Source organism: Cetorhinus maximus, chromosome 25 (genome assembly GCF_964194155.1).
Source record: "Cetorhinus maximus chromosome 25, sCetMax3.hap1.1, whole genome shotgun sequence".
Classification (NCBI taxonomy): domain Eukaryota; kingdom Metazoa; phylum Chordata; class Chondrichthyes; order Lamniformes; family Cetorhinidae; genus Cetorhinus; species Cetorhinus maximus.
Window position 1 is genome coordinate 26,675,607 of NC_135903.1, and position 25,795 is coordinate 26,701,401.

At 41.9% G+C, this 25,795-nt stretch overlaps 2 protein-coding genes and 1 long non-coding RNA gene across 5 annotated transcripts in view; 1 reads left to right on the forward strand and 2 right to left on the reverse strand.

The window, feature by feature from the left end:
• On the reverse strand, positions 1 to 4,512 carry LOC144667978 (twist-related protein 2-like). 2 transcript variants are annotated; one of them, XR_013573403.1, is made up of 3 exons: positions 4,453 to 4,512; positions 2,622 to 3,582; positions 1 to 1,578 (listed from the first exon to the last, which is right to left on the reverse strand). XR_013573403.1 is itself a non-coding variant. In XM_078529662.1 (2 exons), exon 1 carries the CDS (start codon positions 3,110 to 3,112, stop codon positions 2,639 to 2,641), a length of 474 nt encoding a protein of 157 aa, XP_078385788.1. In that variant the 5' UTR covers positions 3,113 to 3,189; the 3' UTR covers positions 1 to 1,578; positions 2,622 to 2,638. The 2 variants fall into 2 exon arrangements, 1 of the variants encoding a protein (XP_078385788.1); XM_078529662.1 differs by lacking the exon at positions 4,453 to 4,512 and having other exon boundaries at positions 2,622 to 3,189.
• Positions 3,477 to 12,176, forward strand: LOC144667979 (uncharacterized). Its single transcript, XR_013573404.1, has 3 exons — positions 3,477 to 3,612; positions 4,448 to 4,524; positions 11,039 to 12,176. It is a non-coding gene; the product is annotated as an uncharacterized LOC144667979 (long non-coding RNA).
• The window catches only part of g6pc3 (glucose-6-phosphatase catalytic subunit 3), a 23,888-nt gene continuing 9,771 nt past the window's right edge, over positions 11,679 to 25,795 (reverse strand). For both annotated transcript variants that reach the window (XM_078529660.1, XM_078529661.1), the window contains exons 4-6: positions 24,031 to 24,149; positions 20,792 to 20,933; positions 11,679 to 14,238 (exon numbers count right to left, since the gene is read on the reverse strand). In XM_078529660.1, coding sequence (XP_078385786.1) covers positions 13,875 to 14,238; positions 20,792 to 20,933; positions 24,031 to 24,149 — 625 coding nt within the window. In that variant the 3' untranslated portion in view covers positions 11,679 to 13,874. The remainder of the gene's footprint in view (positions 14,239 to 20,791; positions 20,934 to 24,030; positions 24,150 to 25,795) is intronic.

The window sequence follows — 25,795 nt, forward strand, 5'->3', positions numbered from 1 at the left end:
TACTTTCAAAGCAGTATTCAGCTTTATTGCATTTTTTAAATTGTTAGGTTTCACGTTATAAAAATATAATTGCGATTAAAAGCAAATGTGAGTTTCCTGCAAAATGTACTTTACAAGCCTGACTCGATGAAACAAAAGTTTGATATAAATTGCATTTGTTTTGTACAAAGTATTCTTGTATATTTTAAAGTAGCGGTCATTTGATGGACCGTCGGCCCAATAGACTCTTGCTTCCATCCCTTTCTAACCCCTTGTCTCAGTGAGAAACCAAACCGCTGCCACTTTCATTTTGTTTGGGGTGACTTTCAATGCGTTAGTTTCCTTCCTCCGTCGTCATCTCATCTCCTCTCTTCGTTCTCGCTTTGCTCAATGGGCTTTGGTGAAATTCAGTTTAAAAAAAACACCCCATCTAGACCTGCGCCAAGGAGCAGGCACCGGCGCTTTGTGAACCGCGAATCCACGTAATCTAACGAATGAAGAAGTGTGACTGGAAAAGCGGTATTTCGAAGAAATTAAGAGGTACCGATTAAAAACACACTGTGACACTTTCAGACCACACCTGAGCTTTCGTAGAACGGATTTCTAACAAAGTTATGCCTTTGTATTTACTGGGAAAATGCAAAACCGACCTGAAAATTCTTGTAATAAGCTAAGTTTTTGGAGAACAGCAAATAAAGATTGAACACCCAGTATCCTGCCCGACTCCGTTTTCTTAATTAAAGGTGAAATTACTTTCTGCTCCCGAATCTCAAACTTTAATAATCATCAAAAAGAAAAGCTTGAGTTGTAAATGATCTGAAATCTTACTTCTGAAATTACACGGTATTGCATGAAACATTGTTTATTCAATCAAAACTGTAACTTTGTATTCAATTAAAAACTCGAAACTACACCGTATGTATATATAGTTTTAACATATCTTTTTAACTGTATAGTATATTTGTCTCGTTATATAGAGAGGCCACTACCTTAAATATAGAGAGATTGATTTTACTTGAAGGCTATTGTTAAGCATCTGACTTCTGTTTGAGGGGAATATTTATTTCACGGTCGACTGCCTCACTGCTCCTCAGGGAGCTATAAATTCACCAAAACTCGACTGCAAAACACACCAAAACTTGGTAAAACTTCGCAATGTGCATTTATTATAAAACACAGAACGCCATATAACTTTTCTTAAAATAATAAGACGGTTCACAACATTCAGAGCTCATTCTCCGGAAATAAAGTTCCGTTTCCAATTAAAATATAAAAAATAATATTTCACAACAAAGCTCTGTGTTTATATCTCTTAGTCCGCGGCTTTCTTCCTTTTTTTTAAAAAAAAAAGACATTTCCCCAGTCCCGCCACACGATATACGGTGGAATTGAAGCTCTACAGAAGACATGCAAATAAATAGATGACATTGGATCCACAGACTAACGTCGTCTGATGTCCCAGTATATTTATTTCTAGGTATTCTCACGTCCATAGCCCCAGCTTGGTAGTTAAGTGCTCTTGACTTTTGCTTACGCTAGGCCAACTTTAAAATGCTCCTGGTGCATTGTGTAGAGATCCCACGTAGCATATTAATGTGCCTGTAAGTCAAAGGGAGAATGGTTTCGATCATTTAAAAATTAGAGGGGAGGTGGGGGGTGGAGGGGGTTTAAAAAACATACCTGAAGTAAATTCTAACTCCCCAGCCTGTGACTGAGCGCCTTTGAAGAGTTCCAGATCTTTTCAGTAATAAACCCGAATGCGGAAGTTTTTGGCTTTACAAATAAATGAAACTATAATGAATCCCGACAAGCAGCTATTTACATCTATTTCTTTTGGTTGGAAGTAAAACAATGAAACACATCATTATGAAAAAAAATTCTAGAAGATGTATTGACTTGAACTGGAAAATGAGTGAGTGAGTGAGTGAGTGAACATGTTTAGCAGTATCTAGAAGTGTGTGTGTGTGCAGATTGATTTGGATGCTCAGAGTTCACATTTGCTGAAGGTTTGGGAGGTGGGGAGGGGGGGGCAGGGGCAGGAGGAGGAGGAGGAGGGGGTGGGGGTCCAGAATGGTTGCATTCCTCCTAGTGTTTGCTTAAACTCTCTTTCACGCTACGCCGGGGCCAATTCCAATAAATACTCGCGACAAGGGGAGAGGGGCTTACAAGTGGAGATCGTGCCTACTTGTTGACTTTCACAACCTGAAAGTGTTGACTGATCAAACAATGTATCATTAAAAGCCCTTGTTCATCCAGCCGGGGTGGTGGAGGTAGGGGCGTGCAGGGGAGGGGGGAAAAGAAAAAAAAAATACACACAAAGAGAAATGTTACGCAGAAAGCATTAAAAAAAAGTAAAAATTCAGGCAGCGAAGGCAAAATATACACATTCCCATAAAACAAGAGGGAAGCGGGGAAGGAAAGAAGTACTCATGCAGCTGGAAACGCTTGAAACTGAGATGAAAGACGCTTATTATTGCTAGATGTTTGTTTAAGCGCCTCTACGTTGCAGGAGTTTTACATGTGGCTGTCAGTCTGTCTATCCAGCTGCCTATTGTGTTTATATATCAGTCGAAACAACGGAGACTTTTCAAAATATCTCGATGGCGATGTGACCACCCCCCACCCCCCCATCTCACAATTACCTGATCAGCAGCAAATGCTAAGGTCCAGCAGACAAGGGCCAGGATTCTTCCATCCTCCACACAGAAAATGCATAGCTGAGTCTTTCGTGTGAAAGGTAATTGCAGCTTGTCACCTTACTATCCATCTCGTCGTTCTGCAGTACCTGGTAGAGGAAGTCGATGTACCTGGTGGCCAGTTTCAGGATCTGGATTTTACTGAGTTTATCTGAAGGCAGAGTGGGGATGATTTTCCGAAGAGTTGCAAAGGCATCATTCAGGGATTGTGTCCTCTGACGCTCCCTCACGTTGGCCACGACTCGCTGCGTTTGAATGTCTTCCAAGCTCTGGGCAAGGGGAGAAATCTTCATCCCTTTCTTGCCGGTGCTGGGCCTTTGAGCCCTTTGGCCCGAGCGTCTCTTTCTGCCATTTCTCTTCTGCTGTGAGTCCTGCTCTTCCTCGCTGTTGCTTGAACTGTCCACGGGAGAAAACGGGGAATTGGAATCCTCCTGCATGTTGCGTCCCACCAAACTTTTTTTTTAAGGGCTGTCGTCAGCAAGAGAGGCGACGGGGGGAAGAGAGAGAGAGAGAGAGAAAACAAAGTCTCTGTGAACAGAAATTATGAATTTGTAAAAATAAACAAACTTACAAATGTGTCTTAGCAACTTTAGTCCCAGTGGTCCTAATTCTTCTTTCTGTCTTTCACTGTTTTCGTGGGGGGGTTTTAGCTTTCAAGATCCGAGAGAGGGCCCACATCCCGGGGAAGCTCAGAACTGATTGGGCCACATTCCCTCTAATGAGTGGGAGTATTCTCTTGGCAAACGGTGCAGAAAACACCCACTAACATCTGTATAAAATCAGCCCGCGGATCAACTCCCATTTTTTTCCAAAGCGAAAAGTTGATCTTAAAGGATATTTGGTGGAATCCAGACGGATACAAAACGTTTCATGTAACGAGATTTGCACATTAAACCTCTGCCAGGTGCTGGCCAAATCGGGAGGAAATGGCGATTTGGTAACAAAATAAAAGGAACGGTTGCTACATGGAATTTATAAATTCGGACTGTGAAGTATATTTCTAGTTACACTTTAATTGGCTGGTTGCAGTTTTTTTTTAAAAAAAAAAATTTGTTTTAAATGGTGTTAGGGAAATATTCTGGTGATGTCGCGTTGAAAACCGTCCACCAGTTATGAAGCGCTCTATTTATAATGTTCTCTTGACTCTATCAGTACGAGTTGTGTTCATGGCGTTAACGTGCATTATTCCTGAATGAATTTTGTACTTGATCAAAAGACGCTCCCAGGAAAGTTCTGGATTATTCTGCTGCAAAGTGTGAATTAATGCATCTCAATTCTTGTTCTTTGCTAAATCTGGGCAGCCTCAATGGAATATGTAAATTAACACACATTCCGTGGTTTTCAGTCATATATTATTTTGGCCTACTCCAATTATTAAAGTCAGTTTAACTACAAAACTCTAATTCTGCTTGCAGTGCTGGAGATTTAGACTCCCATCATGTCTCTGTGCTGTTCCTCATTGTGCGTTTGTAACGCATTGGGGAATCGGCCCATGTTCGGAAGTCAGTGGAAGAGTTGGGGATTTGAGGCAAACCATCTTAAAATCCAACTTCAGGTTACTCCCCACAACCCCCTAACCAACAGCCTTCACCCCCACGTTGTTTTATTACAGGAATTCTTTGACAATTGCAAAGTGGACAGCAATGGTTTTTTTTGGAAGAAATTCTAGAGGAATTATGTGTTTTTAGTCACTGGACATAGTCTGGGGTGAGACAAGGGAAACTTGACCCAACACATTTTGTGATGTTTAACCATTAATCTTGTCTGTGTAGATCACTGCGCCCCCTCGCGTCCATTCGGGGGATAGGCTACATCTGGCAACCGGAAGGTCGTGATCAGAAAGGTAAAGGTTTGTACTTTTATGTCACTTCTCAAAACCGCCTTTATAAAATCGCATAAGCAGCAAAAGGCCACTCAATTTGTTTTTGGGTGATGCGGGTTGAGTAAAGGATGTTGGTCAGAACAGCCTGTTCTTCACCTAATGTAATTAGGATCTTTAATGATTACTCTAACCACTGGAATAGACAGATGGTATTGATTTAATGTATTATTACATTAAACCAACTACAGGGTAATTAAGGATGGGCAGCGGCAATGTCATCCACCTCCCAAGAACACAATTTTTAAAAAGTTGGTTTCATACAAGCTGATGAAAAAAATTAACTGTTTCAAGTGAAGACTAACATTATTTTGTCCTATCAAGATAAAACTCAAGACTTGAGGTTGGCTGGTTGGACTAACAAGAGATTTGTTCAGCTTTATCCCATGGGAGTGCGGCATGGGCACAGAGTATGAAGTTGGGAGTTTAGTGAGTGAGGGAGTTCAGTGTAAAGGGGAAGGAGGTGCACCTTTCTGTTTTTACCTTTTTCAGTGTCCAGTAGCTGGTCAGTTTTCTTCCTTTGTCTCCAAGCAGGATTGGTCAATGTGAATCCACTGTGGAGGACTATGTGTAAGTAGCTATATAATAGAAAAATGTAAAAGTAACCCTTAACTACCTACAGGAGAACAGGAGTAGGAGCTGATTGGTGAGTGAGAGTCTGTAATTCTACATTCTACTAGCATCTAGTTTAAAAGTAAGGTTAATGTATGGCGGGGCAGCACAGGCTGAGTGGAATGTGCCTCCTGTGGTATGTGGGAAGTCACAGACACTTCAAGTGGCCTTGATAAACATGTCTGCAGGAAGTGACTCCAGCTGAAGAAACTTGAGCCCCAGGTTTTGGAACTCAAACAACAGCTGGAGTAACTCTGTCACTCATCAGATGTGACACATTTGCGAGGCTGAGGACTATGTGGATAATTCGCTTAGCGAGATGGTCACACTGCAGGTTACAAGTGTGCGGGATGAAAGGGAATGGGTGACCACCAGAAAGTCGATTAGGACCAGGCAGGTTGTACACGAGTCCTCTGAGTCTATCTTGCTTATGAACCGGTTTTCCATTTTAGACCCTGGTGAGGGCAATGGTCCCTCATTGGTGTGTCGCAAGATCCAAGTTTGGTGCACCATGGGTGGCTCAGCTGCACAGGTGGGAAGGAAGAAGAGTGGAAGAGAAATAGTGGTAGGGGATTCAATAGTTAGTGGAACAGACAGGCATTTCTGTTGCCATAGATGGTCTGTTGTCTCCCTGGTGCCAGGGTCAAGGATGTCACACAGTGGCTGCAGGAGATCCTTAAGGGGGAGGGTAAACAGGCAGAGGTTGTGGTTCACATTGGTACCAATGACATAGGTAGAAATAGGGATGAGGTCCTGAAAGCAGGTTTTAGGGACCTAGGTAAGGCATTAAAAAGCAGGACATCAGAAGTAGTAATCTCTGGATTACTACCAGTGCCTCATGCTGGTAAGCATAGTAAAAGGTTAGAGCTGATGAATGTGTGGTTGGAGAGATGTGCAGTAGGGAGGGCTTCAGATTCCTGGGGCATTGGGATTGGGTCTGGGGGAAGGCAGGACTTGTACAAATCGAATGGTTTGCAACTCAATAGAGCTGAGACCAATATCCTTTCCAGGAGGTTTGTTAGTGCTGTGTTTGCTAGTTTGGCAGGGTGATGGGAACCTGAGGGTAGACTCAGGTGGCACAAAATCAGAAATTGAAATGGAGTGTAAAAGGTTAGTGAATGAGTCTGGAAGGCAGAGGAAACAATGGATAGAAAATTCTAAAAAAAGAGTTTGGCAGTGCTCAAGGGTATATACTTCAATGTAAGGAGTATAGCAAGTGAAGCAGACAAGCTAAGGGCACAGATAGAAACATGACAATACGATACTATAGCCATTACAGAAACATGGCTTAAAGAGGAACAGGAATGGTAGCTCAATATTCCTGGTTACAGGGTTTTCAGACGAGATAGAGAGCGGGATAAAGGAGGAGGAGGGGTGGCAATTTTGGTTAGAGAAATAATTATGGCTATGCGGAGGGTTGATATGTTAGAAGGATCATCATTTGAGGCCATATGGCTTGAGCCTAGGAACAAAAAAGGGCAGTCACACTATTGGGAGTGTACTATAGACCCCCAAACAATGAGAGGGAGGTAAAAGAGCAAATATGTTGGCAAATCTCTGAGAGGTGCAAAAGCAAAAGGGCAGTAAATGTAAGGGATTTTAACTACCCCAATATTAACTGGGATAGTTTTAATGTGAAAGGAATGGAGGGAACAGAATTCTTAAGGTGCATTCAGGAGAACTTTCTTGGCCTGTACATAGCAAGTCCAACAAGAGATGGCTTGGTTCTGGACTTAGTTTTAGTTAATGAAGCCGGGCAGGTGGAAGGAGTGGCAGTGGAGGAGCATTTTGGTGGTAGTGATCATAATTCAGTGAGTTAAAACATAATTATGGAAAAGGACAAAGATAGAACTGGAGTTGAAGTTCTAAATTGGGATAAGTCCAATCTTACTAAGCTGAGAAGTGATTCAGCAAAAGTGGACTGGACACAGCTACTTGAAGGTAAATCCGTGTCAGAGCAGTGGGAGGCATTCAAAGGTGAGATTCAAGGGGCTCAGAGTAAATATGTTTCCCCCCAAAAAAAGGTGGGATGGCCAAATCTAGAGCCCGCTGGATGTCAAGGAGCTTACAGGATATGATGAGGCTGAAAAGGAAAGCTTATGTCAGACACTGAGAACTCAATACTACAGAAAGCCAACAGGAATATAGAAAAAAGAGGGGTGAAATCAAAAAGGATATTAGGAAAGCAAAGAGAGAGCATGAAGGAAATATTGGCAAGCAAAATCAAGGTGAACCCAAAGATGTTTATCAATACATTAAGAGTAAGAGGATAACTAACAAAAGAGTAGGGCCCATAAAAGATCAAAAAGGTAACCTATGTTAGAGGTGGAAGATGTGGGTATGGTTCTTAATGAATATTTAGTGTCTGTCTTCACAAGAGGGGGACAATGCAGACATTGTAGTTAAGGAAGGGGAGTGTGAAATATTGGATGTGATAAACATAGGGAGAAGGGAAGTATTAATGGGATTAGCATCTTTGAAAATGCATAAATCATCAGGGCTGGATAAAATGTACCCCAGTCTGTTAAAGAAGCCAAGGAGGAAATTGCAGAGGGCCGGTCAGATTCACCTCAGAAGTAGGCAAATTATTGGAACCAATTCTGAGAGACAGGATAAACTGTCACTTAGAAAGGCATGTATTTGTTAAAGGAAGGTCGTGTCTGACTAACTTGATTACATTGTTTGAGGAAGTAACAAGGAGGACTGATGAGGTTAGTGGAGTTGATGTCGTTTACATGGATTTTAGCAAGGCTTTTGACAAGGTCCCACATGGCAGACTGGTTAAACAAAAGCCCATGGGATCCAGGGGAATGTAGCAAGCTGGATACAAAATTGGCTCAGTGACAGGAAACAAAGGGTAATTGTTGATGGATGTTTTTGCGACTGGAAGGCTGTTTCTAGTGGGGTTCTGTAGGGCTCAGTACTGAGTCCCCTGCTATTTTGTAGTATAGATTAACAATTTGGACATAAATGTAGGGGGAATAATCAAGAAATTTGCAGATGACATAAAAATTGGTCATGTAGTTGATTGTGAGGATAGCTGTAGCCTGCAGGAAGATATCAATGGACTGGTCAGGTAGGCAGAAAAGGGCAAATGGAATTCAACCCAGAGAAGTGTGAGATGACGCGTTTGGGGAGGTCAAACAAGTTAAAGGAAAACACAATAAATGGGAGAATACTGGGAGGTGTAGAGGAAGTGAGGGACCTTGGAATGAATGTCCACAGATCCCTGAAGGTAGCAAAACAAGTTGATAAGGTGGTTAAGAAGGCATATGGAATCCTTGCCTTTATTAGCCGAGACATGGAATATAAGAGCAGGGAGGTTATGCTGGAACTATATAAAACATTAGTGTGGCTACGATTTGAGTACTGTGTGCAGTTCTGGTCACCTCATTACAGAAAGGATGTAATTGCATTAAAGAGGGTACAGAGGAGATTTATGAGCATATTACTGGAAAATTGCAACTATGAGGAAAGATTGGATAGGCTGGGGTTGTTTTCTTTGGAACAGAGGACGCTGAGGGGAGATTTGATTGAGATGTACAAAATTGTGAGGGAGCCTGGACAGAGTGGATGGGAAAGGCCTATTTACCTTAGCAGAGAGGTTAATGACTAGGGAGCATAGATTTAAAGTGATTGGTAGAAGGATTAGAGGGGAGATGAGGAAAATCTTTTTCACCCAGAGGGTGGTAGGGGTCTGGAACCCACTGCCTGAAAGGGTGGTAGAGGCAGAAAACTTCATCTCATTTAAAAGGTGCCTGGATGTGAACCTGAAGTGCCATAACCTGCAAGACTACAGACCAAATGGTGGAAAGTGGGATTAGGCTGAGTGGCTCGTTTCTTCAGCCAGCACAGACACGATGGGCCAAGTGGCAACCTTCTGTGCTGTAAACTTTCTATCATTGTAATGTTTTGCTTGAAATGTTGTTTCCACAGAAATGTATGTATTGTTGACTCTCCCTCCAGAAGCCTTGTAAGGAAGAACTACACACCTTTTACTGATTTAGTTTAGGTTATCCTTTAAAATTTATTCCCCAAACAACATCACTAAAACAGATTATCCTCATTACATCACTGGATGTGGGGCCTTGCTGTGTGCAAATTGGTTGCTGCATTTCCTGCATTACAACAGTAACTAAAATTCAGAAGTACTTCATTGCCTTGTAAAGCATTTTGGGACATCTGGAGGTCACGAATGGCATTATATAAAGGCAAGTCTTACTTTTTATTTGAAGGATAGGCTTCCCCATGACTACACTGGTATGTTAGCCATGTTTATGTCTTCAAGTCCTGATTATGGATTCCAATCCTACTCCTTCTGACCCATAAATGAAAGGACAGATTGTCCCTTCCGTTCTGAAATGTAAACCAAGGTCATTTCAAAAGGCATCGACAAAGTGCCACATAGTAGTCTCATGACCAAGGTCAGAGAACGTGGAGTCACAAGACATGTAGTGGAATGGATAGGAAGCTGATTACAAACAGAAAACAGGGGTTAAATGTAGCTATTCAGCCTGGCAAAAGGTGATAAGCGGTGCTTTCAAGTGATTGGTGTTGGGACCACTGATGTTCACAATTTACATAAATGATTTGGCTTGTACAATTTCAAGATTTGCAGATGACATCAAATTGGGGTGGGTATAGTTAATACTAAGGAAAAATGTGGCAAAATACAAGAAGACATTAATGAACTTGTAGAATGGTGTGCAAGCAGAAAATTCATTTTAATACATATGTTTATAATGGTGCATTTTGGTAGGAAGAGTAAGGAAGCCATATATTGTTTAGATAATAAGGGTCTAAATGGGGTAGAGGAGCAGAGGGATCTAGGGGTACAGGTGTACAAATCACTAGAAGTAGTGAGACTGGTCAATAAAGCTATTTTTTAAAAAAAGGCAAACCAAGCAATGGGGTATATTTCTGGAGAGCTTCTCTGTTATCCAACTCTATGTTGAACTTGTATCAAACTTTGGTTAGACCTCATGGAGTACTGTGCTCATTTCTGATCTGCATATTATAGAAAGGATACAAAGGCACTGGAAAAAGGTGCAAAAAAGACTCTTAAAGATGATACCAGAACTGAGAGGATATGCTCATCAGGAAAGGCTGAACAAGCTGGACCAGTTTTCTCTAGAACAGACAAGTTTGAAGGTTGATCAGATGGAGGTTTTTAAAATTATGGAAGATGTAGAGAAAATGTTTCCACTTGCAAAGTCCAGAACTAGATGTCATAAATAGAAAACAGTCAGCAATAAATCCAATAGGAATTTCAGGAGAAACATCATTACCCAAATTTTGGTTAGAATATGGAACTTGCTACCACAAGTAGTTGAGGCAAATAGCAAAGATGCATTAGCTAGACAGAGGGAGAAAGAAATGGAAGGAAACACTGATAAGATTGGCTGGAGAGGTTGGAAAAGTCAATAAAACCATTAGCCAATGAAAAGAAAATTACAGGCACTAGAGGCATTTTATTATATAGATTCCACCTTTCTGGGTTAATGATATTTTCTCATTTAAGTTTGCTAATGGAGTTCAGGTTACATTAGTGTTAGTAACGTTTTCAGCATCAATAACCACCTCTTTTATAATGGCATATTTTTCAATGTGATCATGTGAGCACAGCATCGCAACAAGGAGGAGGCTAAGATTGTGGTGTTGGAAAATAAAATTCATATGCTTCTCATGAGTTTTTAAAAACTTTTATATTATAGTTTTATGTAAACTTTTATATTATAGTTTTATGTAACATGTATAAGGTATGCAATTCTAGTCATATGAATTGATCATAGGGGGCTATTGTTGCTACATGTCATGTTGCCCCTTTGCTAGCAATCAAATATTTAAAAATGGTATAAAATTGTATCCACAGTCTTTCTACAATCTAAATAACCCTGGAGGGGTTTCACAGATGGAACACCACCACCTGGAAGTTCCCCTCCAAGTCACTCACCATCCTGACTTGGAAATACATCGCTGTTCCTTCAGTGGCACTGGGTCAAAATCCTGGAACTCCCTTCCTAACAGCACTGTGGATTTACCTACACCACATGGACTGCAGCGACTCAAGAAGGCAGCTCACCACCACCTTCTCAAGGGCAACTAGTGATGGGCAATAAATGCTGGCCCAGCCAGCAAAGCCCATCCTGTGAATAAATGATAAAAGGAACAGATGTAGTACATCTACAGGTTCATATATTGATTTTAAAAATGACTAAAGCTGTTGTAAGGATTTGCCTCATATGAAGTCCTCAAGGTGTTACTGCCTTATAACTCATTCCAACCTATGTGTTATCTACTAACCTCCACTTGTTCTCATTTTCTGGTGGTCAACCATGATTACAAAATAACTTAATACTGTAATGTGGATATCATATTTCAGCCGCCTGGACTACAGTGGCCAACACTGTCCACCATCTCATCTGTTCTAGTTTCACAATGTTCTTTTCATCTACCATGGAATCAAACCTCAGCAAGAGACCCCAGCAAGAAAAGGAGATAGCTGGTTTAAAAAAAAAAACTTTTTGTTTACTTAGCGAAATGCTACAGAACACTTTATGACAATACTAAAAGGATTAAAAATAGCTATCTGGCAATTTTTAATGGTTGTCAGAATTCTGAATTACATTTAATCTTTGGCAATGTAGATCTATTTTTGCACCACATCAGCACAAAATGTTCAGTGCAACAATATCACGTGACAGGACCTATACTGCTACCAATTTACCTTCTGTAGATTGTAGCAAAATTCACTTATAGAGTATATAGTGAATACAACTGTGCTGAAGATTAATACACGAATGAATAATAATTAATAATGAATCCATTTCAAAGTCAAACACTGGAGATGTTCATTAAGTCCTTGTCATTAAACACTGTCAAGTATTACACTTATGCTGTGATCCCTCTGCACCTCTGTTCTATACTTTGATTCATATCTGACCTGTTGTCAGCATTTTACTTGTAATAATGGCATGTTGAATGTTCCACTGTAAAGCTGTTCAGATTTACTAACTCAACAAGTCGAATGTGTTCCTTGCAGGAAGGGTGAATTCCTTTGGTTGCAATGAAATGAGTGTGCATCATATTAGAATCAAAACAACTATTTCCTTCCCAATTTTTAAAATTTTCTTTAACACAGAGGCAAAGATCTAAATTCTTGCAATTTATTTTTTGAATATACAATTAGAGTAAATGACAGACTTTATGGAATAGAACAACAGTGAAATGACATTAAGGAGTCAAGGGACAGTGGCTGGAATAAATAAGACATATTGCTGACGAGGTAAAACTTTAACTTAAATTTTTGTTCCCTTACACCTGTCAAATGTAGCCAGTGTAAGCCTGAGAGTGCATGTTCAGCTTTACTTCAGTACTAGCACAAAAGGTACTGTAATAGGAACTGGAGTACGCCATTCATCCCCTCGAGCCCAATCTGTCATTGTTAGATCATGTCTGATCTGTAACTCAAATCCAGCTGCCTGGCTGCATAACCCTTAATACCCTACGCTTAACAAATGTGAAGATATAAACATGATCTACCTGACTGGTATAAAGTGACAAAGTAAAAAAAAAAACTGCTGTTATGTATGATTTTATTGACTATTATCACTTTTATTTTAGGTGTAAACTTTCAATTGCCTCCTTGCTAACCAGATTAAGCTGGCAATGGAAACAACAACTTGGATTTAACAGTATCCTTAGTGTATTAAAAGATTCCAAGGTGTTTCACTGAAGAAAAATTGACTGAGTAGTAGAGGGGCTGGGAGGGATCACCAGGTTCACAATGAAAAGGTCGGTGTTTTTGGGATGATGGAGGGTTTCAGGAGGAGAATCAACATTGGTTCTGCACCTGTCCAGTGTTGAGGCTTCAGCACACTGGCAGTGATACCCCATAAGTACCTTCATAGGAAAGTTCCTAGGCAGGTGACCCTTTCATTCTCCATATCGAGCTCAGGAACTCAGGGCGAGATTTTCCACACCCACTCGCTGCAAGTCAATGGGCGCCGCCTTGCCCACGGCAAGTCCCACCCGCGATGGGGCCAGAAAATCCCGGCCTCAGTCTTGAACTGTGGGCACAAACCTGCCATTTTGCACAGTATTTTAGGACATCAACTGATTATATTTGTCAATCACAGCCACTCTGTTAAAGACCTGTGCCCGCATGGCTGCAACAAAACAAATGATTCAAAAACAAATTACACTTTATACACAGCAAAGTAACAGATAAAAGTGTGACCACAACGAAAAGAAGCTACAGTGTGTAGAGTAATCATGACTCAAGCAACTACTGTACCAGGATAGTGCAAGGCGGGAACTGGGCCTTTTATTGTCCAGAAATCCCAATGTTCCTATAGCAGAGTTTACAGAGCAGGTTTGTCCCTGGGTGTACTCACTTTATATGAGGCCTAGGAAGTAATTTTGATACATTGTAAAGGAGGCAAAATATCTTTATTTTGAAGGATTAAATGGAGATCTAGAGCTAATCGGTAAACAGCTGGCACTTTGTAATGTCCTTGCATATGGCTCTGAACAGGAAGCATCATTACAGTTACCACCTGATTTCAAATCAGTTTGACCACTATTGATTCAGGCTATTGATTAAACTGCGGAAGGTAGGAGGTATCAACTATAACAGTATGTTGTATTTTGAAATATGTAGCAGGATAAGGTGAAACTCTTTTTAAATAGGTGTACCATCATTGGTGCTACTGTTGTTTCTGTGACTGCTGAATTACAAAAATGGAATGCACTGTCCAAGGGATAATAGCAATAACCAGAACAGGAACAAATGCATTCTTCAAGTAAAACAGAACATAAAACAGAACACTCGAGTGTTTCGACAGTGGTATTTTATCCATGATCTCAATGATGAGGACGGAGAGCACTATGCACAAAATTTTCAGCTTCCCTGTCATTTTCCATCGCTGTGTGCTGGCATACATTGGTGAGGCGAGCCCAAGACCAAGTCCTAGCAGTGCCCCTGTATCCCTGCTAAGTGAAGAAAACGGTGCCGTATCCAGTCGAATCCATTCAGGCTTGGCACACCACTTTGTAGCAAGGTGAATCGTCCTGGAACATGCAAGCGTGAATTAGTCCTAAGAGTGTCTGTGACTTTAAATGCGGTTTCACATGTGCTACAATTTAGGTTGCCAACTTGGTTAGACATATTTGTGGAGATTTCTTCACGTGATCTCCTGCCTCCAACTGCCCCACCAAGTCAAATAGTCACTCCCCTCGCCATTGCAAACAAAAGTATTCAAAGCAAATGAAATAAAACACTTTTTTTTAACTGCCCTTACTGTTTTTCTCCCTGGTTGCTTGCTGCAGTTTTCAGGAGATAAATCTTTAATTCCTGAAGACTCTAGGACAATCCTGGATGGTTGGCAATGCTAACTAATAGCTGGCTTTTTAACTGTGCAATTGTATATATTTGTCAAAGGAACATCAGACTAATCATCATTTCTGCCTCCCTAGAAGGTCTGATTAGATTGACATCAAACCATCAAACCAAACAAGAATTTCTAATTGTTTAACAAAACAGTACTTTTCAACCATCTAAATTAACATGACTGGCTAGTTTTCCGCTCCCGCTTCATTTCCTTCTTCTTTGGTTCAGTTGGACTTCATCAAATCAAAACTGTGGCGGAAAATTTCTGGGACTAGAAAAGTCTGCAAGGGATCTTGACCTGCAGTTTGAAAATATATTAGTGGTGTTCTAGGTATAAATTGTCTGGGTGCAATTCATCACTTTGTCACACAAAAATCAATCATTAATTGTGCATGACTGCTTGACCTGTTGCCCAATAATTAAATAAATACAAGGGCTGTTGGGTGTATATATAGTAATTGGCTGAATGCTTTTCAACACAGTCTATGTGCAATAAATTAAAATAAATAATTCAGTAAACCTGCTCAACCTCAGACTGAAAATTAAATAAACTGTTATGTTGCAGGTATAAATCAATCCACTAAACTTTCCTGGCTCAATTCACCTGTCCAGTGCAAGGTTTGTTTCAGATTCTTCCTGAGATATATTATCTAATGAATGAGCTGCTGGCCATACGAGACTGGCATGAAATGATTAATTTGGACTGCCCACTCTCCTGCTTTAAAGATTGATGTCATTGTTTTATGAAGCAGCATCAAGATAATACATTTTAAATTAGTACAATTCTTGGCTTGCTATGTGTATTATTTGCATACACTTCCTGGCTAGGAAATGTTTCTTCCTGTCATTTTTTCTTTTTGTCACACTTTTGTATCAACATCTTACATTACAAATTTCTATGTCTACATTTAAAGTGGAGAACCCCTAAATCAATTGTACATGCTGTCCTCTCATTACTACAGATTATGGCCACCAGAAGGCACTTATCCCCAATTAATGCTCAAATGCTTTCTGAAATGTTTTCATTTGCCATTTGCTCCTTAGTAACCAAAATATCTAATGTCCAACATAGAAATTAATTAGAAAAACATATTTCACAGTAACATGATTAAATTTATCTATTAAATTTGTGCCTTTTAATGCCCTCATTAAAGATTTGAACGTCTCAGCCTTTCTAAAAGCCTGGCCTGGAGTTTGATACAGGGTTACAATGCTGTTAACTGAAGAAAGGTCTTGCAGTTTGAGCATGAATGGTCTTTGCTCTTTCCCAGGATGCAACGGTAGCATTTAAGCTCGGCCAAACATTAGAAACACCGGCTGGGATTTTTCCGGGCCCACCATGGTGGGGGGGGGGGGTGCAGCGGCCCAGCCAAAAGTCCATTGACTTTCGGCGGGATTGGACGATCCCGGTGGTGGGCGGGGCCATAAAATTCCACCATAAACTTTCAGAGAAGAACTGAATAGCTTTTGTTTAAATAATTTCAAGAAGAGCTTGAGGATGAATTTCAGACGCCTTATTTGGTGTAAGAAACCACTTTATAATGATTTTATAAACTCCTAAGAAATTTATTGAATATTGGAAGAATAGATTTCTCTCTCTCCCTTTATAAGGAAAGCTGCTTGGGCTGACAAACACAAGACAGCAAAGGCTGTTATCTCTGCCAAGCACATGTCTCCAGCACCGTCACTGAAACAAGGCATTGCTAATCCTGATTTGGCGGGAGCGGGGTGTAAGTTGGCCTCCTGAGCCATACCTGAACCAACTGTCTGAAGGTCAAACAAGGACGTCCCAGGAAGTGATAAGCCACAAGATGACACATGGGCTTCTGATGAAAATAGGAGGGATTACCTTGAGTCTCTGTCCTTTGCCAATGGACAATTGAACAAACGATTGGCATAAGTCTCCCAGAAATAAGGTATATAAACAGACGCTTAAGAAGGAGAAACAACACTTTGTATGGAAGAGAACTACTCAAAGTGGACCAATGCTGTCTCCAGCCCAACATTTTGGCTAGCTCAAGAAGACTGATGAAGACGGCAGAAACTGTCACTCCTAACCCTCGCTTAGGAGAAGATAAAGAGTATCCTGCTATCTTGGCTGACTTGAAGGGCAGAATCTTCCGGTCCCACCAGCAGCGCAAAGCTTAGCAGGCAGGGGAGCTTAATTTGAGGGGAGGCTGACAATCAGTTTCCCGACGAGCGGGATGAACTTCAGTAATAAAGTTCTCGGGCCTTTAAAGGCGGGTTAGAGGCAGGTTGAGCTTCCTGACAAATCATGTCGGGAAACCCACTTGCATGCATTAGCAAGTCGTGCATGCTCATTAAAAGGCCAGCTCGCCAGAATTAAGCTCCCCTCCAAATTAAGTTCCTCGCCAGCGAGACATTCAAATGTTCACATTCATGACTGCACATAGGTGGCATGCACATGATGAGGTAGACTATTCCCATGATTGATGATAAGTTGCTACTACATTTTGCTCCTTGGGGAGAGTTTGTAAATACCAGCCTGTGCTTGAGTGGGTGGTGGCAGTGCAAGTTGCCTGGAGGATGACCAAGGAGGGGAAGAAGTGTTAGTGGGGTAGGGTGGAGAGGTGGCCGGGCAAAGGCAGAAGGGATAGTCCAGGTGTTCTTTAAATATGGCGCCCAGAACTTCGACCAAATTACGTAACGGTGGGAAAGGCAACTTCCTGCCTTCCACTGCTGTGAGAATCAGTGAGCTCCTTGCGGATGCATATATATTGAACTGAACAGTGCAAGATCGTGCATGGTCAGCTAAAAATCCCCCCAGCAGATATCACTCTCACTTCTGCCCCCACCACCGAACTTAGACTCCAGGACGGAAGATTCCAGCTGTTGTAGCCAGATGCAATGGCTTCTCTTTCTGTTCTTGCACCATCCTCTTTGGAGTCCCCCAAGGATCTATCCTCCTCTATATTGCCCATGGGGACATCATTCAGAAACACAACATCAAGTTCCACATTTATGCTGTCAGCCAGCTCTACCTCACCACGACCTCTCTCAACCCCTGCATTGTCTCTCAATTGCCAGTGTGCTTGTTTGACATCCAGTAATAAAATGTTCAGAAATTGCCTTCTATGACATTGGCTCTCTGTTAAACAAAAACTTGATTTTAAAACATAATTATTTTGAGATCCCTCCATGTCTTCACCCCTCCCTATCTCTATAATCTCCAGCAGTCTCTTGAGTGCTCGTCCAATTCTAGCCATCTAAACAGCCCTGATTTTAATCACTCCACTACTGGGCTGTGCCTTCAGCTGCCAAGGAACTAAGCCCTGGGTCTCCTTTGCTAAGTCTTTCTGCCTCTCTTCTCTCCTTTAAGACACTCCTTAAAATTTTCCTCTTTGACCAAGCTTTTGGTCATCTGCCCTGATATCTCCTTACGCAGCTCAGTGTCAAATTTGTTTGATCGTGCTCCTAAAAAGCACTTGGGGATATTTTCACCACGTTAAAGGTGCTAGATGAATGTAAGTTGTTGTTGTGGCCCAGAACAAAATGGAAAAACAGAAAAAGAGAGGCTAGAATGAAGAACAAGAGAGAGAGAGAACAAAATATCGACACAAATACAATGGAGACTGGCTAAAGACAGGGGGCAGTCTTCGTTTCTCTGTGCCCAAAGTAAAGGATGTCTATGTTGGGGTTTTAAAAATGTCCACCTTCTGCATCCAGTTCCTGCAGCCACTGTTAAATCAAATATAATACAAAATGTACACACACGTGACTGTCCCTCTGTGCTAACTTCTTGTTTTATTTTCAAACCCTGTACCAATTGGACACTGCTTGCTCAGGATGTTAGCATTATTCTGTGTTTCCCAGGTCATGCTCAGACTTTTTTCCTTTAGATGTTGCATTCTCCCCCTCATATTTTCCTTTTTTCCTCAGTGATCTTCCCATTTCTCTTCCTGTGTGCACACATGTGAGAATGCACCAAGAAGTAGGTGGAAATTTTTTAACTGTTGAGATATTTTGATGTAAGGTATGCGTGTCTGCCAAGAAAAGTCACATGAATACATATGCCAGGGACGTGCCAACTACATTCCATCATTCGTCTATAACGGTTGAGCACTGCCAATCGAGCCCACAAAGCTAGACAAGCGCACCTCTAATCAAGCTTATATTTTTTTATTCGCTGGTTTGTCCTGCTTGAATGTCACGGGCCTGCAGGCTTGTCCTTAAGTGCTTTTTAATCATTTGTGGAGAAACCCTAAATCAGAACACCAAAGTCTGCTAGAATACACAGCTTGAGATCTATGTAAATTAATGGGAACATTAAATTTCGTTTGTGCCCAATAGTGCACATAAGGCCCGTGAAAATAAACACCCCTGACATACATCTTGTACAAGAAACAGCTTCTTCATAAACTTTGCTTTTCTTTCATATGCAATAGGGCCATCTGCCACTCGCTTGTCCTGTTTGCTACCCTTAATGTCTCCATTAGCACATCTTTTAGATAATACCACCACCATCAACAATCCTTTGTCCTTTTGTCTATGACATCTTTGGAAGTCGCTTCTTGGCCTCCAGCTATCACGGGCCCTCTGTCGAGCTCTCCTGTCCCACCCCCTTCTTATATTTCATCTCATTTCTATATGTCTTAGTTCCGATGAAGGGTCATCCAGACTCGAAACGTCAAGAACATAATTTCTGAGCAACCCAAGTGTCAACACATTTACTGTTTATTCAAACTACTGTGTGAAGAACCATAGCTCTTGAAATGCAGGGGGGAAAAGGACAGGAACTGAAACGCTTCTATATTGTTTCGGTTTACTGTTTTCCTGTTGAGACGTTGATTTTCATATGTCAAATACAGGAATTACTGCAGGACTTGAAAGCCCAGTTGCAAGGTGGAAAACACTTAAGGGAAAATGCTTCGAATATAGCAAGTAAGTTTCAGTCTGCAGAAATTTTCTAAATCCACCCATACTTCACAGGTTCCACTTTGTTACTGATGAAAACAAAAGAAAACGGAAATCATTCATTTCCTGCTGGCATCAATCTACAGAGAAACAATTGTCCTCTAATTGATCGCGGAGGAAGCTTACTCACAGCAATTAGATCTCGGGCCAGGTTAACAAATCTGTACCTCAACAGTGAAAAATACATTACCTGTTGCAAATTTTAACACTCCCATAAACAGCAGATCCTGTAGCTTATTCTGATCGGCATCACAGGAGACCCCACAGTACTTGGAAGGGGGGTGGGGTGGGGGGCAAGGTGGAGGAATGATATCTACAGCTGAACTGTACCACTACCTCATCATTACCATCCAGTAATTTAGAAGTTTATTTGGAAAAAAAAATGAAGATGTTATTCATTTCACTCACTCTATATCTGACAAATACACAAATGTCTTTCTGACAGGAATCACGGGGAAACATTTTCCCCCATTGGGGGGCAATTGTGGAAGCAGGCGCGCCTCCAATTGGCTGCCATTTTACGTGGGTGGACCAATTAAGAACCCGCCCAGCGTGACGTCCGCCAGGAAGCGCTATGCGCTCCCTGTGCAGGTGGGGGGGAATCCCTCAGCCGAGAGTGCGCTCTTTCGCGCTTGCACGTGAGAGAGCGCACTCATCTCCCTGAGGCTAGGTGCTGCCTCAGGGGGATCGGCTACAAATTAAAAGTTGTTAAACAAATGATAGATAGATTTCCCTGACATGTCCCCTCATGTGACATGAGTTGGGACATGTCCATAACTTTAACTGAAACCTTTATTAGATATTTAAATACCCTCATGAAACCTCATTGCGCCCGTTTCATGCATTTTCTGAAGCCCGCCAGGGCTCCCGGCCTGCCCAACAACCCTAAGGTTGGACGGGCAGGTCCATTAATGATGTTAATTACTTTTAAAATAGCCTCAATAGGCCGTTGACAGGTCGACGGCCGCTCAGCTGATCCGGCTGCGCCCCCGCTGACCTGAAAATGGAAATGACACGGGGTGATGTCGGGAGTTCCACCCAACATCATCACACATTGGTGAGCGGGCCCCGCCCCCGCTCGCCGACCAGGAGATCCTCCCCATGGGGTAGGAGTTGAGCACAGGAACCCTGATCCATTTATTCCTCTCGAAAGTGTATATTTCCCCCTTTCTAATCTGTGCTCATCCCTAGGTGTTTGTCTTAAACACATTGTTTATCTTTGTTATAAAAGATTCCAGACCTCACCTATCACAGGTGATCGCTGCCAGAAAGGGAAAGTGTGGAAATTGCAAGACTTACCAGGAGACATTGACACCGATATAATTCAATCCCCAATATAAGCACACAGCACTTAGCAGCAATCCGATCGAAGTAGTAACATAATGGATGAGTTTGATATTCTCTGGTTCATATCTGCCCAGCAGAAAGCCAAGCAGAGCACCTGAAATTCCAAAACAGGTTTATTAATGACTATATATTTTGATGCTCAAAGATTAGGAGTGTTCACATTCTCAGGCCCGAATTTTACATACCGAGGACGGGCATGCATCCTGATACCATCGTGCCCATGTGCAATATTGAGGTCGTCGGAGCTGCACCCGCTGACCATTAAAGAGCCAGTTAAGATCATTATAAAGCCTACTGAGTGAGATTTGACATTGCCCATGCGATTTTGCGTTCATCGAACGGGAAAAATGGGCAGCACGTTTTTATCAAATTGTCATCAAAGGGCAGGAAAAAAAGGCCCCCACAGCACAAGCACTTTCATTTTATTTGTGATTTTGCTACTGTCGTATTTCAGAGTTTTGCCCTTGCTTTCTAAGCTGGTTCACCAGTAAATCTGTGCCAAATCTAACAAAATAGATCATTCTGTACAAACTATGGGGAACATTGTCGTTTACAAATGATATTGGCCGTAAAAATCCATGGCCATTTGGCATTTTGCCATTGTAATTATATGGGGAGTTGGGGGGGGTGGTGCGCAGTTGAGCTGAGGGTAGGGGCTCTCTGAACGTGAGACTCCCCATCACCCAGGCCTTCATTATCACCCAGCATACAGATACTGCAGGTTTGTCATCGGAGGTGTCCCAACTGAACCAGCTGTACAGGTGGAATATGACGAGATCCTTGCATTATTAAAATCAGTTTTTTAAAAAGGGATTCCCCTAAAAAGGGAACAACCACACTTTGTCTGCAGCCCCCTGCACTCCCTCCCACACTTTGCCCCGCACCATGGCCAATAGCCCTAGCTGCGCCACCTGAGCTGGGCAGTCCAGAGCTGCTGCAATAGCAGATGCAGCCTTGGTAGCAGCGTTGTCTACCACGTTGGAGCGTTCTGCTCTCTGGGGTTCAGTAGGTTATGGGTTCAAGTCCCACTCCAGAAAGTTGAGCACGCAGTTCCAGCGCAGTCCTGAGAGAGTGCTGCACTGTCTGTGGTGCCTGTGTTCAGGTGGGATGTTAATCTGAGACCACATCTACCCTCTCAGATAGGTGTAAAAGATCCAACATTGCTGTCTATGGGAGCTTGCTGTGCATAAATTGGCTGGCTGGCATATTCTCCACATTATAGCAGTGACCACACTTCAAAAAAGCGGTGAGGCACTCTGGGACATCCTGAAGTCATGAAAGGTCTTGGAGAAATGCTTATTCATTATTTTTTCAACCTTCACTGATGTAAATAGATAAAGGAAACCCCCTCCCCAACTCTTTCCCCCCTCCCCCCACCCACAGCTTTCTCACTGCTGCCACAAAGTTTAGTTTGATGAGTGGCAGATGCTGGGCATGACCTGTAGACTTTCAAGGCATATTTCACAGCTGCTGTATGCAAATACATTGAGTCAGTGAAAGTTGTAGTCAGGATCAGTTCACAGCTGAAAAGCCGCAGTATTAACACCAAATTTGTTTCCATGTTGTGGGACCGATCTATTTTTCCACTGGAGGTTTAACTGAAGTTATAAAAGTCATGGGGGACACCAGTGGACCTGGTGCCCAACTCGTTCCCAGCCCCGCCCGCACTGTGAGGCCAGCCGGAAGGCGCGTTTTGCGCTGGGCGGGCCTTAATTGGCCACCCAGCATGAAATCACATTGAGAACGCGATGTCGCCCAGGAGTGGATTCTACATCTGCTTCCGGGCCCGCCAAATTCACGCACAAGCCAAGTGTCAAATTCAGGCCTTAAAATTTTATGGACAGTCTTTAATAGTTGAGTCATGCACTGAATGTGACATGGCATGTTATATGGCCACTGCACACACCACAGTGGTGGGATATGGGTTCTCCGAGTTTTCCATTAACCACTATATTGCCATGGAGAGGTTACAAGTAGGACCAAAGAGTTTTACCACTTGTAGAGAACAAACTACGACAAAGCCAACCCATTAGCAGCTGATTTTGGATGGATACTGAAGCTTGTTGCCCACTTCCCCTCAGCTGCAGATAGTCGATGAGTCAGGATGGGTTGCAAGGGAAATGGGAGCCCAACCTCTCATTTGGAGATTATGCATGTATGTTTTACCAATGTGATTCTCCAGCTTTCAGTGCACTTGTTTCTATTTTGCTATGACAGGTTTATTAACTTTTCAGAGGCAGTTGGTGGCATAGTGGTAATGTCACTGGACCAGTAATCCAGAGGCCCAGACTAATGTTCTGGCAGCTGGTGGAACTTAAATTCAATTAATAAATCTGAAATTGAAAGCTAGCAATAATGGTGACCATGACAACTATCATGGATTGTTATAACAACCCATCTGGTTCACTAATGTCCCTTAGAGAAGGAAATCTGCTATCCTTACCTGGTCTGGCCTACACGTGACTCCAGACCCACAGCAATGTGGTTGACTCCGTTATTACTCAGTTCAAGGGCAATTAAGGATGGGAAACAAATGCTGGCCTTACCAGTGATGCCCACATCCTGTGAAAGAATAAAAAATCACTTCTCTAGCTTAAACAGGTGGGACATTATCTCATTTGGCAAATTTTGGACATCCTCCAAAGAGTCTACATCTTCCCAGGGGAAGTATCTGAGTTCTTCTAATCAGGCATTAAACACTTCTGTCTATAGTTGTTATACCAGCACTATACATTTATAACAGTGCTTGAGACATTCAATATAGCTACACTAATTATTTCCTCCTAAAGACGACGCCTTGAAGAGACTAGAAAGTACAATGTCTACTTGAATTCATTTAGAAGAAATGTTGGTTTAGCTGAGCTGTTATAGATTAGAGTCATGACTAATATCCCGGGAGTGACAAGTTGTAAGTTTATATTTACTTCTTATCTTGGTGATGGCATTAACTGCTGTCATGCAGCTGGCCTACTTCTGCTCCTGATCCATATATTTGTAAGTATGTTCCTATGTAAACATTAGCAGCTATCTGGGACATACCGGATTTTGACTATGCCAGTGGTGTTGGTAATACCTCAAGGAGAATAAGGAGGGAATTTCAAATTAAAACATAATATAATTATCAGGAGCATCAGCACAGCAATTTTAATTACACAATCTCCCATTGAACATATTGTGATTAAAACTCTTACCTGTAATTATTCCATCAAGTACTTGATGGGGAAAATGAGCCAAAATAAATATTCTGGAGATGCCGATTGCCAGCAGCATCACGATGTACAATACTACAGGGATGGTCTTTGCCAGTGAGCTTAAAATACATGAAATATCTGATGTTAGTAATTGTCATGAAAATATAATAATTCTCATAATATTATTGTAATTTATTGTAAAAGTAGGTTACTAGTGGGGTTTGGATAGTTTCTGTGTGTGTGTGTGTGTGGGATTTAATTGAGTTGGAGACAGTTGGTTTGTAGGCTTTGACTCATCAAAAGAAGCTCGGTTTGAAATGCTAAGTAAGTAAACTTGGCTGAAGTTTTAGAATGTGAGGCGAGGAGAATTTGCATTTTTAGATAAATCAGGGGAGTTTGAATTTCAAAGAGACGGTAGGATGTTACATCTAGCCAGAGAAGCTAGGCCAAGCAGTGTGTTTATTTTACCCAAAGGTTACTGACAATATTAGCACCATGAATAGATTTATATTATGAGAAAAGTAAAGTTCCAAAGACATATGGGAACAATGGAATTTACATTAAAAGGGAGAAACATGTATAAAGAAGGTTGAAGCTATGGGCAGGATTTTACTGTCCTCGGGTGGGTGCGCGCCTGACCTGAACGGGTGTAAAATCACACACGATGACGTCAGGTAAGTGTCCTGACGTCATCATGAACTCTCGCAATCTTTCGGTCGGCGGGCGCGTGCAAGAATCAGCAGCGCGCCCACCGACAATTAAGAGACCTATTAATGCCCTTAAGCAATTAATTAAATAGTACTTTTCGCTGCCCACTCAACCGTTTGGTTGGCAGAGGGCAAATCGGCCTGGCAGTCTTTGCACTTTAACGAAACCTCATCCCAAGGGCGGGATGAGGTTTCCAACTGTAAATTTTAAAAAAGAAAAACATTTTCAACTTCATTTTGAACACGGCTCTCTTCATGTGACTGAGTCACATGTGGGGACATGTTTTTATCATCTTTTAAATCTTTATTTTTGTTTCTCCAGTTCTTCAGCCGCCTGAGGCAGCTCTGTGCCCTCAGGGAGCTTTCAGCGCATGCTCCCGCGCACATGCGCAGACTTCCGCACTCACCCTCCTCCTGCCCCCACCCCGGCAGCGCTGAGAATTTCAATGCGTCTTTTATGCTGGCTGGCCGTTAATTGACCAGCCAGCATGATTTCGCGGTCGGAGACCGATTGCGGGCAGCGGACCTTTTCCCGGCCGCTCCCGGGCCTACCTGCCGCATGAAAGTAAAATCCTGCTCTATGTGTCACAGAAGGCATTGTAAGATCTACCAGAAGTGTGAAAAGCCCCCAGTGTTTGTGCATTAAGCTGCTGTCTACAGAAACCGAAGCTGGGAAAAGCCACTTTAAATTCTACGGTCCAGGGTATTGTGGTGACTTGTCTGGATCTGTTTAAATCTATTTTTTTTTAACCGATGCCTTAACAGGGGTGTAACTGGAAGCCAGATTAATTAGTGCTTTCAGGAGTTATTATAGTAGTAATTCTTAGACCTATGTATGTGCTTGAAATCTTTTCTTTTGTTAATAAATGTTTAATTTAGTTTTCTAAAAAAAAATCTCTGAATTCGTGGTAGACTCAGGGCACACATCTCAAAATAAAATACAAATTGGAAAACCATTGTGATAGCGGTATTGGGTTTCCCTCGTGGATTCGATCTGCCTGCCACACATTATCTGCCGTATCATAACAGTAATAACATATTATAACCGTTAAAATTTA